The sequence below is a fragment of the Calidris pugnax genome, unplaced genomic scaffold, assembly GCF_001431845.1.
Source record: "Calidris pugnax isolate Ruff unplaced genomic scaffold, ASM143184v1 scaffold24, whole genome shotgun sequence".
Classification (NCBI taxonomy): Eukaryota; Metazoa; Chordata; class Aves; order Charadriiformes; family Scolopacidae; genus Calidris; species Calidris pugnax.
This window is the reverse complement of record NW_015090922.1, coordinates 30,066,754-30,083,246: the sequence shown is the minus strand read 5'-3', so window position 1 is coordinate 30,083,246 and position 16,493 is coordinate 30,066,754. Positions and strand designations below refer to the sequence as shown.

General features: G+C 43.4%; 1 protein-coding gene across 2 annotated transcripts in view; it reads right to left on the bottom strand.

Moving 5' to 3' along the window:
- Positions 1 to 1,206: 1,206 nt before the first annotated feature.
- The window catches only part of RPS6KA2 (ribosomal protein S6 kinase, 90kDa, polypeptide 2), a 292,047-nt gene continuing 276,760 nt past the window's right edge, over positions 1,207 to 16,493 (bottom strand). For both annotated transcript variants that reach the window (XM_014951152.1, XM_014951153.1), the window contains 4 exons: positions 12,782 to 12,858; positions 10,178 to 10,295; positions 8,944 to 9,081; positions 1,207 to 8,520 (listed from right to left, as the gene is read on the bottom strand). In XM_014951152.1, coding sequence (XP_014806638.1) covers positions 8,395 to 8,520; positions 8,944 to 9,081; positions 10,178 to 10,295; positions 12,782 to 12,858 — 459 coding nt within the window. In that variant the 3' untranslated portion in view covers positions 1,207 to 8,394. The remainder of the gene's footprint in view (positions 8,521 to 8,943; positions 9,082 to 10,177; positions 10,296 to 12,781; positions 12,859 to 16,493) is intronic.

Genomic DNA, 16,493 nt, shown 5'->3' with positions numbered 1-16,493 from the left:
AACAACTGGGACTATAAAGACAGGTGTACTGGAAGCATTGGCCTGCTTGTCAGAGGAGGTTATAAAAACCACAAGATGGACCTGTGGGACAGAAGCTTGGTAAGGGAAAAAAGGAATAATTCATGGCAGGCGCTGGGGTGCAGAGCAAGAGGGAGAGGAGGGACACACATGTGTCCTAGTGAGGAAGGACGATGAAGACAGAGAAAAGAAAGGAAGGATAGAAGTGGGAGGAGGAGAGGAGCAGTTGGCAGGAGAACAGAGGCATGAGACCACTATGGTCAGAGCAGAAATCCTATCAGTAGCATATCTGAAGTCTGAGTTTTCTTGGTTATGCTTGCTTGGACCCAAATCACATGCAGTTTCTCCGTATCTGAGACCACGTGCTGTTCCTATGGGGAGCCTGAGCTGGGCTCATCACCTCTGCGATGCTGCTGAGGCTGATGGAAACCCACAGACACGAACACCAGTGTAACGGCGTGCAGGCTCAGATGTGGTAACGCCAGAGATGCAGAACCAATCCCTCAAAGTAGGAGAGATTGATTTTGCTTTTGTGGTCACTACTAAGTTCAGCAAGCAAAAAAGGCTCCGGCAAGCAGCCAGCAGTTTCCAGAAGAACTGTACCTCAGAAGATCCCTAAGGGGCAAGGGAAATCTGTACCAGGCAGCTTGTGTGAAAGCGCTCATTTGTCTGGCAGTGAAATCCTAAATTTGTCTGGTGGGTGAACTCTCCAAGTCATGAGGGGTTAAAGGCTTACTTGTTACTTCCCAAAGCAGAGGTTTCAATATTCAAGCTGCACAGAGGCAACAGCTCCAGGTATAATTTGAAGAGCACATATAACTTTGTGCTTTTACTGTGACCAACAAATGACATTCAAACATGGCCCATGCTTGGGAACTGGAAAGGAATTATGCAAAAACAAGCAGTGGGAGCTATCTTTCATATGATGAAGAAACCCACAGGTTTATAAATACCTTTTTAAACAATATTAAGAACATAATAATCTTATCACAGAGACAAAAAAAAAAAAAAACAACATCATCATTTGCTTCTATCTCCTGTACTTCTCAATGTAAAAAGGAAAATCTTTCCAGGGTGACTGGGTTTTACCCATATAAAGGCTTACAGGAAGAAAGAGGTTCCTTTTTTTTTTTTTTTTTTTTTTTTATTTCTTTATAAAGAAAGGAAAGGATGGGCATGCCAAGCCAAAATGGCAGAGTACAGACAAAGGTGGGCACTGAGGCTTTCTCCTCGGGGGCCATCCACAGTAAACTCTTGCCCTGGTAGAGTATAGCTCCCCATCCCTCCTGCCGGGAGGGACCCAGCACGCAGCCAGCCCTTCAGCACAATCACAGCTCTTTGAAGTTAGTTTGCACAGTTTCACAATACCGTCAGCCCACGTCACGGTGGGGCAGCAGCAGCTGAGGCCAGCAACAGCAGCAACACTGGACACAGTGCACAGAAAAAAGGGAGCAAAGAGCTTATTTGCAAACACTTGTAGGTAACAATATAGAAAGTCCAAAGATCATAATTCTGCTATAAAAATATTACACTTCATAAAACCATGTACTATAAAAAAAATCTATTCAGAAACGCTGGTAAACATAATAAATATCTGTACACTGGCTGCCCTTTTCATACAGGAAACATAAAAAGCATGAGCCTCAGAAATCACAATTTGTAAACATGAATATGGAGCCCGTAAACAAAGTGCTAGATCATGGTTCATATTTTGTCAAATTTGCTGACTGCTACCCAAGTAAGCTCCTCGCACACATCATCATCTAATGGCCAGATTCCACCACTGCGAGAGGAAAGAGGACCCTGCTCTGAGCTGGCCCCCTGGTTTCACTGAAGGTGCATACAGATGAGGAACTGGCAAATCAAGAGTGAGGGAAACAAGATTTGGCGCCGAGTCACAGATCAGAAACAACCTTTTAGCAACTGGTTTTCATTTTCTGCACTTCGAAATGCTTATTTCCAGCCTCTCCTTTCAAAATTCTCCTTTATTGAAGAGAACATGCATTTTCCTCATTTGCCTTTCAGGCTACGGCGTCTCTGAAAACGTTGACCATCATCACATTCATTTAGGAGACACGATGGAGCAACAAATTGACTCTGCAACTGCATAAGTGAAGCAAGTAGTGGTTGTACAATACAACACTGGACATTATGGTTTACACAACACAGGCTGATGCAAAGGGTCACATTGTTAATTTTAGACTCTAAACTTTGGGCTGCAAAACATTTCCATGTGCAAGTCTACTGCGTGATCGGATGCCTGGTTACACATGTTTTGTCACCCACTTGCACATGGAAATGCAAGCTCTAGGCTCACAAAACTTATTAATAGATTTTACCTAAAATTTGGCTCTAAGAACTACTGTGACTATTTGCTCTGTAACACCCTTGTTCTGCACTGGCTCCTACCCACCCTTCCCATCAACACTGAGAATTTTAGTTCTGTACACAGTGAGAATGTTACTTTTAACTTCACTTTATCTTCTGAGTTTAAACACTCAAATTTTTGCTAACTTTCAGAATACAAGAGGATGCACAATCGTTGCTTGTGCCTGTTGTGGGCAGGCACGGAGTGGGGAATGTGGGCCTGTGTTCACACAGTATCAGAGGTACCAGAAGCAGCTTAGCTGCAATGTCTTGGGGCAATACAGGGTTTTAGAAGCATGATCAGCTAGGAGGTAAGAATTCACGCTTCTATGGGATTATGATGCGTGCTTCAAATGAGGAGAAGAAAACGGGCTTGCACATTTTCCTTTTTTATAAACTGTATTGAAATATCTTATTATTGTAAGCCTTTTTATTTTAATCTAAGAAATATCTGAGTTTATTGACCCAGCTGTGCTTCTTGCCTATCTTTTAGGATTCAGACGTGACCCTGGAGCTCTCTTGGCTCTTGATTAAAGGCACCAAGAGAAATTTGCTTCTAAATATTTGCTTTGGTATTTTTGCTACACACATCTTAAGATACAGCTTCAAAACATCTGAATTAAAACAATTTTCTGGTGAGAGATGTCTGCTTTTCTGCTACAGTAATCTACTTTACCTTCCAAGTTTATCTGCCTTATTTCTACTAGGCATCTAGAAGACTGTAGCACTCTACAAAACCAGGAATTTCCCCTGTAAAAACAGGTGATTAAAAAACAAACCCCAGGATTTTTTCTATCCTCTTTATAAAGTCAATGATGGCAAAAAAACCCCCCACAGTCAACATTATTTCCCCTGGCATGTTATCTGTGGCCCTATACCCTGTGGTTGCAGGGAGTTTATACGAACTTGGAGCCATTTTCAGAAGCCTGGGCTTGTCCTCCCTGCTCTGTGCACACAACCTGGCACTGGGAACCAGCTGCTCTACAAACATCCCATCGTTTATCACCCCGACCCTGCGCCACACCTGGGCTCAGCTCAGCATAGCTCAAACAGAGGGACAGAGGTGACACCGAAGCTGTAGCCACACCAACGCGTTGACAGCACTGCTGGCAAGAGAAAGGCACTGGTTGCCTTCCTGCTGCCCCCAGCCACTCGTTCTGCCGCACAAACATTTGCTCTGCTCCATGCTGACCTGGATAAGGGAGGTGGGAAAGGACAGATTTCTCTTGACAGCTGAGGTCAAGTGAAAGTGGCTGCCTGCCTTTTTTAGCACCAGCACTTGCATATGCTGGCAGGAGTTCTGTGGACCGGCGGCGTAAGAAACCCTTGTGGCATTCGTGGCTTAGGGGATGATCCAAGCCCTGGCGTAATTCCTAACAGAGACACAGCAATTGCTGTTCTCCACTAAGGTTCAGATGTATTTGGAGGTACCAGAGCCAGCGACGAGTGGTTAGAGTGAGCACTGCTCTACACAGGCAAAACCAGCCCATCCCATAAGGACCTGCATACTGATTTCTAATAGAGCCTGATCTACCCTGTAAGCCAGCAGACTCAGTGTCCCTTTCAAACTCAGTCCAAAACCTGTTTAACTGGAAGTCTGGCTGAAGAGTCCCAGTAGCACCCCATCCAGGGATGGATCCCAGTCTAACCCATCCAGGGTTAGACAAAGCACAGGGACACACAATCTGTACTTTGTAAGAGTGTGACATACAATGTCACGTCACGACATCATGGCACACAAGACATGCTTCTCCCAGCTCTCTGTGCCTGGGTTATCCCTAGAGCCATCTCAGGGAGCTGCTGAAAATTATTTTCTAGAGAAGCAAACCAGAATCTATTGTCAGATGGAATTTTTTTTTTTTTTTCCAGATGTAGGGGTTGATTGCAAAGTATCTGCGAAGGTCACTTGTGGTTTGCTGAAAAAGTCAGGCTTTATACTGTTAAAACTTGCTTAGAAAAAATTAAACAATTTTTAAACAAGTAAAAATTTATGGGGGACTGGGGGCATGAGGGGTCAGCTCTCCCTCTGAGCAGCATCTCCCACACCTTTTTCATATACAGAAGCTGGGGTGCTCTGTAGGAACTGGGGTAACTTTTCCCATGATCTTCTTCATCAGGACCGTTGAAGTCCTGGAGCTGCAGAGGTGGGGTCCAGCTCTGCAAAGGGTGGGGAGATGCCTCCTCCCTGCTGGGCAGACTCCTCTCTACTGAGCTGAATGGCAGCTTTTGAAGTGGCTCACCAGATGAAATGACCATGTCTGTGACAGATACACTTTAGTATGCCTTGGATGGTCACTGCCTTGCGTACCTTGCTGGTTCAGAAATCTAACTCTACTATTGGTAATAGCCTAAGGCACTAGGTCGCTTTGCGGACTAATAACCTGCAAAATGGTATGATCTAATTCCAAGTGATTTTTAGACTTTCAGGAGTTAAACATAACATTTAGTAGAACTCCCTCAAGATGAAAAAGAGAAAAAGAGAGAGAGGCTAAGCTTTTTTTCAGTTAAGTTTTCTCCTAGAAAGAGTAAATGCTTATTGCTGAGCTATGCTGTAGCAAGGAGTCTGGAAAGGAGATGCTGGTATAAAAGCAGCCGTAGCAGTAATTAGGCCATGGTCATGCAGCTTTGCCTGGATTCAGCAGGGCCAGTGGAAGCAGCAGGTGCTGCCAGTCTGAAATAACGAGTGCCAATGGCACCTTCCTCCCCCTCTGCCAGGAGGGACCGTCCCTTGGATTGGCTGATGGAGACTCTTGTATTTCAGTCAAAGCGAGCTGGATCAGCAAGACTAACAGTGGAAATGGTTTAATTGGGTTCATCTTGACCGAAACAGGTCAGCAAATCCTCAGAAGAGCATCTCCCATGGCAAGCCTGAGGCGGGGAGGGGGCTGATCTGCCTGGGGGGTGGGATGGAGGGGAGGCTGGACGGGACAGCCTCTTCCACAGCCACCTATCCACACCCACAGTCACCACTACCATTTCCAATGACAGACTTTCAAGAACACTGCAGACAAAACTCTTCTGAGTATCACCTCAAGCACTGACTACATTTCTATCCTTGTTTGGACAGGCTGGGACAGCACTTTTTGTGTGCATGTATTTATATACACACACACACCTGCATCCATCTGGATGCACCGGCAACAACATCTTAATAAGCAAACCCCATTATATGTAATTTATAGGCTTATAAAGTAATTAATGAGCATCAACATGTATCATTCTGTATGTGGCCCAAACCTAATAGGTTAATAGGGTGATAGCTGGAGGGTTAGAAAGAGCTAAATCAGGAAGAGATTCAAACCATTAAACTTCAGGAAGAGCAACACCCTGTAAGCTTGGCCTACAATTATATTCATTGAAAAAATGCTCAAAGAATTAAGACAGAGTATATCAAGAGGGAATTAGACTGTTCCCATTGGCTGTGAAGAGAAAGCAAACTGAAGCAATGAAAGATAACGAGGAAATCTCAGGGGGAGACAAAAACTGCACATAAGATTTACAACCCTCTTTCTGCCCGTATACAATACAATTGCACTGGACATTAAAAATATATTTTGTTGAAACAACACACATCAGCTGGGACCCCAGAAAACCCAGCCCTCCCTCCAGGTTGCCCTCAGCATCCTTTGTGCCCACCTTGCCTTCTTCCAGGATAGAAGTCACTTCCAGGGAAACAAGGCCTGGCCCGAGCCTTTCCTCATCCCTCAGGATCTTTCCTGCCCGTGGACTCACCTCGCAGCACGCTGCTCCCACAAACAAACTCAACTTCTAACAAGAGGGAAAGTGTAAATGCAGTGAAAAAGCTGTCAGTGAGCCCGGGTTACCGGGAGGGGAGGATTGAGGGCTGCTGTGTGTACAACCATGGACACACACCTGTGTGTGTCTGCACCCATCAGTCCAAGCCAATCCAGCCACGGCGTGAGGTTTCACAGCATCGTTTATTCTAGAAAAGAGACGGGCTTCAAGAAGAGCTGCTTTGCAGCAGACCTCTGTGCACAGCACATAAACCTGAACATTAAATACCGTTTTAAATTATTAAGAATAAATTTAAATTTAAAAATAGACGAATGCAAACAAACAAATTTCAGTCAACGCTGGAACAGAGCTAGTTTTAGGAAGCATATTGCTATAGCAAATGCAACTACTCGTTCCCTTGGACATTCTGAGGCAATGACCTGGTAATTCCAGTTCAGCACCGAGATGCACATACCACCCAGCAAGGAAAAATTACCATCTCTAGCATATGAAGCTCCATGTTCACATTTCTCTTTTTTTCCATCACAACAGAAAAAAAGCCAACATAGCACATTAGCTTTTCCCATAAAGCATCCGAGGTGACAAAATTTACTTGGAAAACAAAAATTAACAAAAGCAGTACAAAGAAGAATCCTGGTCAGCTTGTGACCACAATAAGCCAAGATGGGTAAGAGAAAGAATAAAAAAATAGTTCACATCCGGCACCACAAAGCTTGCTCATTTTTTTTTTAAATCAGGGATTGAGAAAAAAAGGTCCATTTTGCTGAGACCGTTTCAACAAAGTTTTCTTTCCCTGAACCTAGAAAAACCAGGTATTAGGGTACAGAACTTTTGTTTTATATGTATATAAATACACATGTACATATTTATATAAATATAAAAGCAGAGCATCCTCCCCCTTTCTCCTCATAATTTATTATTATTAAAGCTTGTAACAGAGTTAGCTGGACTCTTGAGAAGTGGGCACTCTCCACACACACATGGCACAGGGAGTGCAGCTCTGCTAGAGCAGAACAGCCAGGCAGGGACAGGAAATGTTGGGAGACGGGGGTGGATTGGGGTGAGCAGCCAGGGAAGGGCAGGGAGCCGTGACTGGAAATGGCCTTGCTCGCTCCAGGGTGGCATTCTGGCCTGCCAGAGCCAGGTCTCTGTCAGCAGACACCGTGACGGTGTGGCAGGATGGCTGCACCCACCCACTCGGCCCCTTAGCAACCCAGACACCCACCCTCTTCTGCACCAGCTGCTGAAGAGGGACTGTCCCTCGTTAAAGAGTCCCAGTTAGCCCCCTAAGCACTTGCTAGTTCCCTCTGGCAGTACTCCCCATCATGCCGCCATGGGTCTTTTTTTGCCTACTGTCCTCAAAGTCACCTGCACCATTCCCTGCCTCTGCCCGGTTCCCCAGCCCCCTCACCTAGTGCTCCCAGACCTCCTGCTTGCTGGGCAAGACCAGGTGCCTTTTTGTCCCCTGATCCACAGGCTCCCACTCACGCTGTTTTATGTGAATGCTTTCCCGCAGTCTCTTAAGACCAAATAATTTCCTCGGAGGAGCAAGTTTCTCAGAGGTTTTCTGCTGTCAGAGACCTCTGGGTAAGTCAGGGCTGGTGGCACACACTCCGCAAACAGTGCTGACTTCGTTTTCCAGAGAGGGCAGGGGCAAAGTGCAAAAGATTTCTTGAAATCAGAAGGTATTTCCACCACCAACAGCTCCCTCTCCTTCATGCTGTATAGCACTTATTTCAAGTAAGGTAGTATTCACGTGTCTCTTCAGCCTTCACTCTTCCTGGGGTGAGTGGAGATCAGTAGATGTCTACTGGTGACCAGACGAGCCACTTCATCATGACGCGTGCTGGGACAACTGAAAACATTCAAACCTGACTGCGTTCTTCATAGCAAAAAGTGCTTTTCTTGCGAAACAGAATGAAAACAGTGTTCCCATGGAACATCTTAAGGACTCAAAACCAGTATTTCCTAGGGTGGGAAGGATGGAGCGCTTCTACTTTATTTGGTTTTATCTCATTAAGAAACAGAGCTACTGGCAAAATTGGCACGTCTTTGTGAAGTTGTTAAACTTGGGACCCTGGCTGGAATGTAAAAGAAATGATGGAGCAAAGGAGAACTTTGCCTTATGCTGGACTTCTGCTATTTCTGGCGATTTCATGTGCAGGTTGTCCAAAATAGTTCTGCTAGCCAAGTAAAGATGAATCTCTCAAATAATAAACGGTGGGTTTTCAAAGAGGCCTTTTGAGGGTACTGCTACAACCTGGTAGAGGTAAGTCTTTTCATGCCCCGCCGCTGAGCCAGATTGGAGGACAATACAGGCTCCAGCCTTGGTGCCTGAGGTGCTCGGTTTAAAGCGAAGTAAGTGGCTGCCATTGCACCCTGTAAAATAGAGAAAGACAAAAGATAGGTTTGTTTTTTTTTCTCAGAAAAAAAAAATGCTGGGCTGAAATTCAGTTCTTTGATGCTTTCCCCCCTCCCTTTCCCAATTCAGACTCCTGAAAAAATGGATGTCCATAGATGATTTCCATGAAATGATAATGTTTGGGCTGGCAGACAGCTGGGGTGTCCCTGATTGAAAGTGGTGGGTAGCAGTTATGTGCAGAGAGCCCCACCAGGTCATTACAATGCAGATGGAAGTTAAAAATAGGTGATGGGTCAAAAAGCTTTACTGTTAATATGATGACATATTATATTTGGCCTCTGTGACAAATAATCTTTTCAATTTATCTATCACTTTCCAGAATGTTTAGACAATGACAGCACATTCTTCAAGGAAGGAAGAGGCAGGAGGGTAGGAGGTACCTTCACCAGGTGAACATCCTGTCTGCTGAGTTGGTTTTGAGACAGATACTCCCTGTTCACTATCCATGGATGTCTTAGGACTTGGACTGCTGTGAGGCGCTGGTGAGGGTCTACATGAAGCATCTTTGATACAATGTCCTGGGTTTAAAAGGAAGAAAATGGGAAACGTAATTAATAGTGCAGGTTTTACTAAGATCTTCCTAGTTGATCAGCATGTCCAACGGTGTGAGGAATGTACCTTAGGTATGCTTTCTATTTTTGAAGTGTAAAGTCTGATCTTCACTAGATTTCCAAGTGTAATGTTCTATTCTTATCTAATAATCCAGTCAAAAGATACTGTGGAAGGTATTCATCTTATTGAGTGTTAATTATAGGTGACCTTGTAGGGGTGATTAACAGAGGATGCCACCTGAAGGCCTCTCCTCACTGACTCCAAAGCATGCTTGCATGAGAAGCTTAAAATAGAAATCTAACATTCAAACAGGCAAAATTCAATGAGATTGAATTGATTTCAAAAGTGAACATCTGATAAAAAATTAATTGTGAGACTCATAAATGTTGGTAGGAAGACAAATACATTACTAGGATGGTTTGCAGTTTTGTGACGGGATACGTCAATGGATGCTACTGGTTGCTAAAACTGGAATCCCTTGCAGGAATATCTAAACTGTGTCAAAGTTTCTGATTAAAGCCAGGCAACTGGAAGCTGGTCAGCTTTCCTGCCCATCTACCTGTTTCACAGACCAGTGCACAGCTTTCTGCCCAAAATCTCAGCACCAGATGAATTTTATCTCTTGAGTTTTTATGCTTTGTGCTAGATGGGCAGCCTAAACCATGAACTGTACAGTAGTTAAAAATGCTAGTTTATAAACTACCTGCTTCTGGTTAACTTTGAGAAGCAAAAAGGTGATTCACATAGATCACGAATTTGTGGCATTGACTACCCTACACTTCTAAAAATGCAGTTGCACCAAAAGAGTTTTGTGAAATTTTAACATTAAAAGCATGCACAATTGATAGTGCTATATTCTGCCTTAGTTTAATGAAATAAATTGGCAAAATTCCTAACACACTATTTAATGCAGAGTGGTAGAAACATAAAGAAGAAATTTTTTGTTTCATGGGGCACTGAGAAATAACCCTTCTGACCACCTCTCTCTTAAGTTTGTTACAACTGCAGAGTGCAAGCCTGTTTCAAAGAACAAGGAAAAAATCTCAGAAAGTGTTCCCTGACCTTTGCGGTATCAGATACCGAATCCCAGTTGCCTCCTGTAAGTGCATATTTGCCACTGCCGATCCTGGCCAGAATCTCCTCTGGGGTGTCATCTGGTCCATTTGCAAAAGGAGTGAACCTGTTTAAAAAAAGAGAAAACAATGCAGTGCGATTTGCAAGGATATCGTTTCTAGGATCTGGTGCTAAATGCCACCCATTACAACAGGAATTTGGTTCCAGAATTGACCACACGTATCACTGCTTCATTTTCACTCAAACCATACGGTGTAGTGGTTCCTCAAATTAACTTGTTCTCAGAGGGAAAGGCTGATTCCTTAATTTTTTTTTTAATTTTTTTTCTGTTCTCATTTTTTAGGAATGAAATATTCTTTTTCAAAAATAGACAGGTTTCTACCTCTTTGATTCCTTTAATTCTGCTTTATTGCGAATAGAAGTACCTTGATAATGGCAAGGAAGGATAAAAATAATAAAGGAGAAAAATTAGGATCTGCAACAGAAAAAAGGAAAAGAAAAAAGAAGCCTTCATAATCTGTTTTGCAAAGCTTTGTTAATCATAACATGCCAGTCTGTTGGGCAAAACAAATGATGTGCAACAGGTTACTTCCTGATCTAGTGAGTCAGAAATTACTATAACATGCACCCAGCTTTACAAAGGTGTCACACAGAGGGCACACTTTTTGTCTTCAGAAAGTGACAAGTGGTAAGATTTTTGCAGCTGACTAAAATCTACCAGGTGAAATTTTACTCTGCAATCCTGAACAGCTGCATAGGTTTAGAAGAAGGGAGTATTTGGGGGTTTTATACTTTTCCTTCCATCTGTCTTTTCTCTTCTGACAGCTTGCCAGAGTGGTTTTTAGATCGTTTTGAACAGTTGGTTTGGCCACAGCTTTCTATCCCACCTGGTTTCTAATACCACATTCAATTTCTCATGTTGTATTTTGTAATTTTCAAAAACATGTCAGATTTCACAGATGTTCAGCCCAAGGAGATAGATAATATTATTGCAATCTGTAACTATCAAGAGGGATGCACTAAGAGTTAAGTAGTGGCTAAAACTCCAAAGTCTGTCACTACCTGCATTAACACGATCCCAGGCTTGAGCTTTGCTCCTAGATGTCTGAGCCTTCTCTGCTTATAGTGATGATGGCAGGACAATAAAATCCCGGTAGCAAATAATAGTCAGTTCCTAATAACTCTTTTCTAGTGAGGAAGAACAAGACCTAAATGCAGTGGTGGCACCTAAAAAGTCAGCACTTCCCAACAGTTTACATTACTTTTATATTCTAAGTGCAGAAAAAAGTGAGATACAAGTTAAAAGCACCTTTTTGATATCCACTAAATTGTGCAATTTGTATTTCAGATTCAAAGACATTTGGATTTTTTTTTTTCACATTTAAAAAGAAGCATTTTGAATGTAATCAGCTAAACAAATGTGACTGTGGGTAATGTGTTGATTTTATTTTACCAATTGTGGTTGTGTAGTTGTGTATCACTACAAATGTATTGCATTAGCCAAATAGAAACAGGTTTTTTGAGATCCCACAGAAAGTCACAATGTATTTCAGCTAATGGTGAACACATTTGTACTCTGGAACAAAATAGATGGGATAGAAACTCCTGGCAATAATAACAATCCACAAGGCAAGAGACACGAATAACAGAAAGGTAGGGTCCAACTCTTTGTTTTCTGTATAAATCTAGGAACGAATCCAAGCTTCTTGTCACAGCTGAATGATCATGAAGTGGATTAAAGAGCTGTGAAAGGTCACTGAAAAGTTTCAAGCTGCACTTACGTAGGATAAATGTGCACATACTATACCCTGAGAAATGAAATTCAGGGGTCTGGTAACTCCAGATTGGGTTTGCACACTGTGTTTCCCATTCACCCCAGCACATCTTATTTCTGTCCTTCACTTCTTATTTCAATCTGTCTCTTTCTGGGTCAATATTTAACTTTAGCCAACACATTGGTAGGGGTACCTTTGCCAGGTACACCCCCAACCCACCCCCTCAAACAAAATATTCCCGCTGCCTGTTGCTGTTCCTGCTGGTCTGTTTATTTATTTTCTGTCCTTTCTGCAGCAGATTTTGCAAATAGCATTTGAAAACTATGTGTAGGTTTTGGTTTTTTTAGCCTTGAAAGGTACTCAGATACCTCAATAACAACAACCGCAGAAGTAGTATGAAGTTGAAGAGAATACCTGTATTAATAGAAATGAATGAACATCTTCTTATGGATAAGGTGAGCGTGATACGGCTCCCTCATACTCCTACACTCCTCTCCTAGGGTAACCCTTCCACGCTGCTGAAGTGGTGAGGGAGTGTTTTAGGAGCCTAGGTCTCAGAGCACACTTACAGGCACAGGCTGTTAAAAACCTAAACAACTTGTAACGCGCCGAAGGCATTTATGCTCTCTGGAAGAACTTATTCTAATTCTAGGTCTTGGCATCTATTTTCTTGCCTCATACAACTGAGCACATTTCTCAAAGGAGGCGAGACAGTTCGCTGTCTCTGTTCTCTATCCGTGACTCCTTTCTGACTTAATCAGTGCTGAACTACTGAGCCCACTGGAGACTGCTGCTCCAGGAAAACCCCTTCACTCACCCTGCCAACATGGTATACAGTAGGATCCCCAAGCTCCAGATGTCACAGGCTGCATCATAACCTTGGCGTTTCAGGACCTATGCGAAGGAAAGAGAGAGACGAAAATAGGTTAATCTGCTTTCCTGAATTTTTAGCTTCTGGTGTTCAAAAAGCACCGATTGGTATCTCCTGACATTTCCAGGGCTTGCCCTCGTATCTGGCTGCCTCAGGTGCAAAATGTTCAGTAGTGGAGTGGAGCAAGGTGAAACCCAGGCTGGAGTGAGCTGGTTAGTGTGCCAGCCCAGCACAGCTGTCACCGCCACAGTGACAAAAATCATAGAATCATAGAATTGCCCAGGCCGGAAGGGACCTCCAAAGGCCATCTAACCTCCCCGCAGTCAGCAGGGACACCCCCAACTAGACCAGGTTGCCCAGGGCCTCGTCGAGCCTCTCCTTGAATATCTCCAGGGAAGGGGCCTCAACCACCTCCCTGGGCAACCTGTTCCAGTGCTCCACCACCCTCACAGTGAAGAACCCTCTCCTAATCTCCAGTCTAAATCTGTTCCCCTCCAGCTTGAAGCCAAAATGAGTTTGTTGGAGGCTCTGGGAGCCTGTCTGAACATTTAACACACAGCAAAGCGGAACAAGTCCCATCCCACCGCCTTATTTCAGTGTTTCAAAATCTTTCTTAAAAAAACCCAAGTAGTTAATACTTTGAAACATATCCTCCTAACATAATGGTTACCAAGAACACTGCAGATGCAAAAACCATAGGGCTGAGCCACAAAGAACCAATAGGTTCAATGTCGGTACGGGATGGCAAGTTACAGCAGCAAGGATAAAATCTGGACTTCATTTATGCTAATACATACCAGAAAAAATGCTTATTTGAGTCAGTGCAGGTCCGAGTGAAAGTGAAGTCACCAACTGAGGCTGCATTGCTGAGATTAGGGGAAGAACCTGTGTTTCTGTTTGGTTCAGAGAAGGTCAGGGACTACCTCCAGACCTTCCACTTGTTTGTAAAAGCAAACTACCCTTCTGTTTATTCAGTTCTGACCCACAAGGAGAGTATTTTCCCCTTCAGATGGATTAGTAGACACATTAACTTTTTCCAAAGCACATAAAAAAGGAATGTACAAAATCAGCAAGTCTTTCTCTGGGCTGCAGCCTTATTACCCAGGAGTGATTTCAGCTATCTGAAGTCTATCACAGAAAAGATCAAGGAAAAAACAGTTTCAGAATATGTTGCCTTGACAGATTTTACAAATGATGAGTGGTAAAACAACCATCTGCCAGGTATGCTGCTGAGTGAACATTTGCTACCTGAAAAAAAAACTGAGAAAAAGCTGCATTTTTTTTAGCAGACAAGGCTGGTAAAATCCTGCTTCTGCCTCTCTCACCTGCACAACATATATACATTCTCTGGCTGTTTTATTTGTTTCTGTTTCTTTAGTTCCTACACTCATTCCCTGTCTATTAATATTAGTTTTTATGGTAATAAACTTCTTTGCTATTTGACAAACTCAGTTGCTTCTTGCTTATTCGTGAGAACTGTGAGACTGAGCACCCACCATTTATCTTTTGATGTGTCCATTCCCATTGCTTCTTGACCACTTACATTTTCATCGCCATCGCTGTCAGCCTCTGATAACCAAGGACAATCAAGCTCAAGGCACATGACACAAAAATGGGGCAGCGATGAGGCCAAAATGATGGACAGGTGTCGCTGTGTGCTGTCATTCAGTTTGCCAGAATATTGCCCTGATAACAGGGGCGTTCACTCTGTGCCAGCGTCTAGGGAAAGCTCTGCTGGGAATTACTTCTTCTTGACAACAACAGGATCCAGTGAGAGTTATCAGTTAGTGTCGCTGCTACTTGAAAACATCTCCTGCACGTCTGTGCAAATGTGTTTAAAGTGGGAACACTGAGCTGCCAGGAGCCAAGCGTGGAAAACCTTGGCCAAAAAAGTGAATGTTTGATCTAGGGGGCAGATACTATCAAACAGGAACAGGCATCTCTCTTAGAAATAAATCAGTCAGGAAAGAGCTTTGCAAAAGATGCTGTGGTGTCCTACCCTAATGGATGCTGAAGAATTTACCACCCACGAAGGGGTTTAGGTTGCCTCGAGAATTTGGTGGCATCTGACATGGCAGAAGCTGCTAGTTCTCAGCTCTGTACACGGCGGGGCATTGTAGCGACAAGGAACAAACTTCCCCTGGGTACGTTCAGTTCTGATAATGGCTCAAAAGTTTATCCAAACCCCTTTTATTTCTATAGGCTTTGGTTTATTGGGTTAACAATGTTACAAGTATGGGCTTTTCTCAGTTGTGACACAAGCAGGGATGAAAGCTAATAAAAAATCTCACAATTTCGAATGCCAAGACAGTAGTTCTTCACGGATTTTGCAGGAAAACTGCAGAATAATGTATTTTTACTTTATCCAAAGGGACCCTACTGCATCCCTAAGGAAACGGCAGGCTGCCCCAGCCCGCCTTCATTCCCTGCACCCAGCGTGACTCGCACTAGGTGGCAGCCGGCCTCTTCCTCCCGGGGAGCCTTCGGCTCTGCTCCTGTTCTCATCTAAACCCCCAATTACATGTTTCCAAAATAAAGGGGGATCCGAGTGGGCAAACACGTCCTCCTTCCTCTGCCACTGTCTTCTTGTGGCATCAGCTCGGCTGACTTTCTGCCGCCTTGTTTAGTTCCAGGGGCGTACAGCAGCCGTCGCAGCGGGGCTCAGGCAGGGAACGTCAAAGTCAAGTCTGGAGGGCAGCACTGCATCACAGGTAAAATGTAAAAGCACTTAAGGCTTTATGTAAGCTCTCTGCCACTTCTGGTAAAGTTCCAATCGATCTCCAACGTTTCCTGCATTAGCAGGACCTTTCTTTCCACAAAAAAATTGGGAGCGTGATCTCTGCTTTCAGTTCAAATCAGGAGATTCTGATCTGAAACTGCATTGGGCCAACAATTTTTATGATTACAGACACAATACAAAATAGCCCATCATGAAAAATAGCTATACCTATTTTAAGCGCCCTGTGTCCTGGAGAAAATCTGAGTGCTTTAAATCTTGCAAACATGATTATTTTTTTGGTTTAGAAACTGAACTGCTGTGGTGCCCCAGAACTTTTTTTACGTATTTTGAACAGCTCATTCCAAGTTCTAAAATGAAAACCCAACCAAACAGCAATAAAATAACAAACCAATCTGTCTTGGCAATGGAATTTTTTGCAGAAAAAAAATCTGCTTTGAATTTATACTGCCCTAGCAATGGTCTCAATTTAAAAATTCTCCTTCAGATGCTGGAAGGCTGTGATTCCTGTAACTTTTGGTATCATTAAAGGACCTTGCACAGAAAGATCAGACCATTTTCTGTTCCCAGTTACACACCATGCAGATGAACACTGGATGGAGAAGAGTTATAGGGAAGAAAAGATTGATGGAAGCTGAATGATAACAACTGAGAGGCAGTGGCGTTTGACAGTAGAGGACAGATGAAGTATTGAAAGGAAACAGTTTTGTATTTTTCTTATAAGGACCATAACAAGCAGAGGATGACACACATTTGTAGTTGTGTATTGTAAATACTAACATTGTTGGTAAGCATCACTCCAAGAAAAGAAAAAATTACCCAGGAAATTAACCTCTTGCTTCTTCACCAGAAGGAAGCAGCTACGACGTCTCAAGGGTCAAATACAGCAACCAGCCCAAACCATTCAAACAGCTGAGGGAC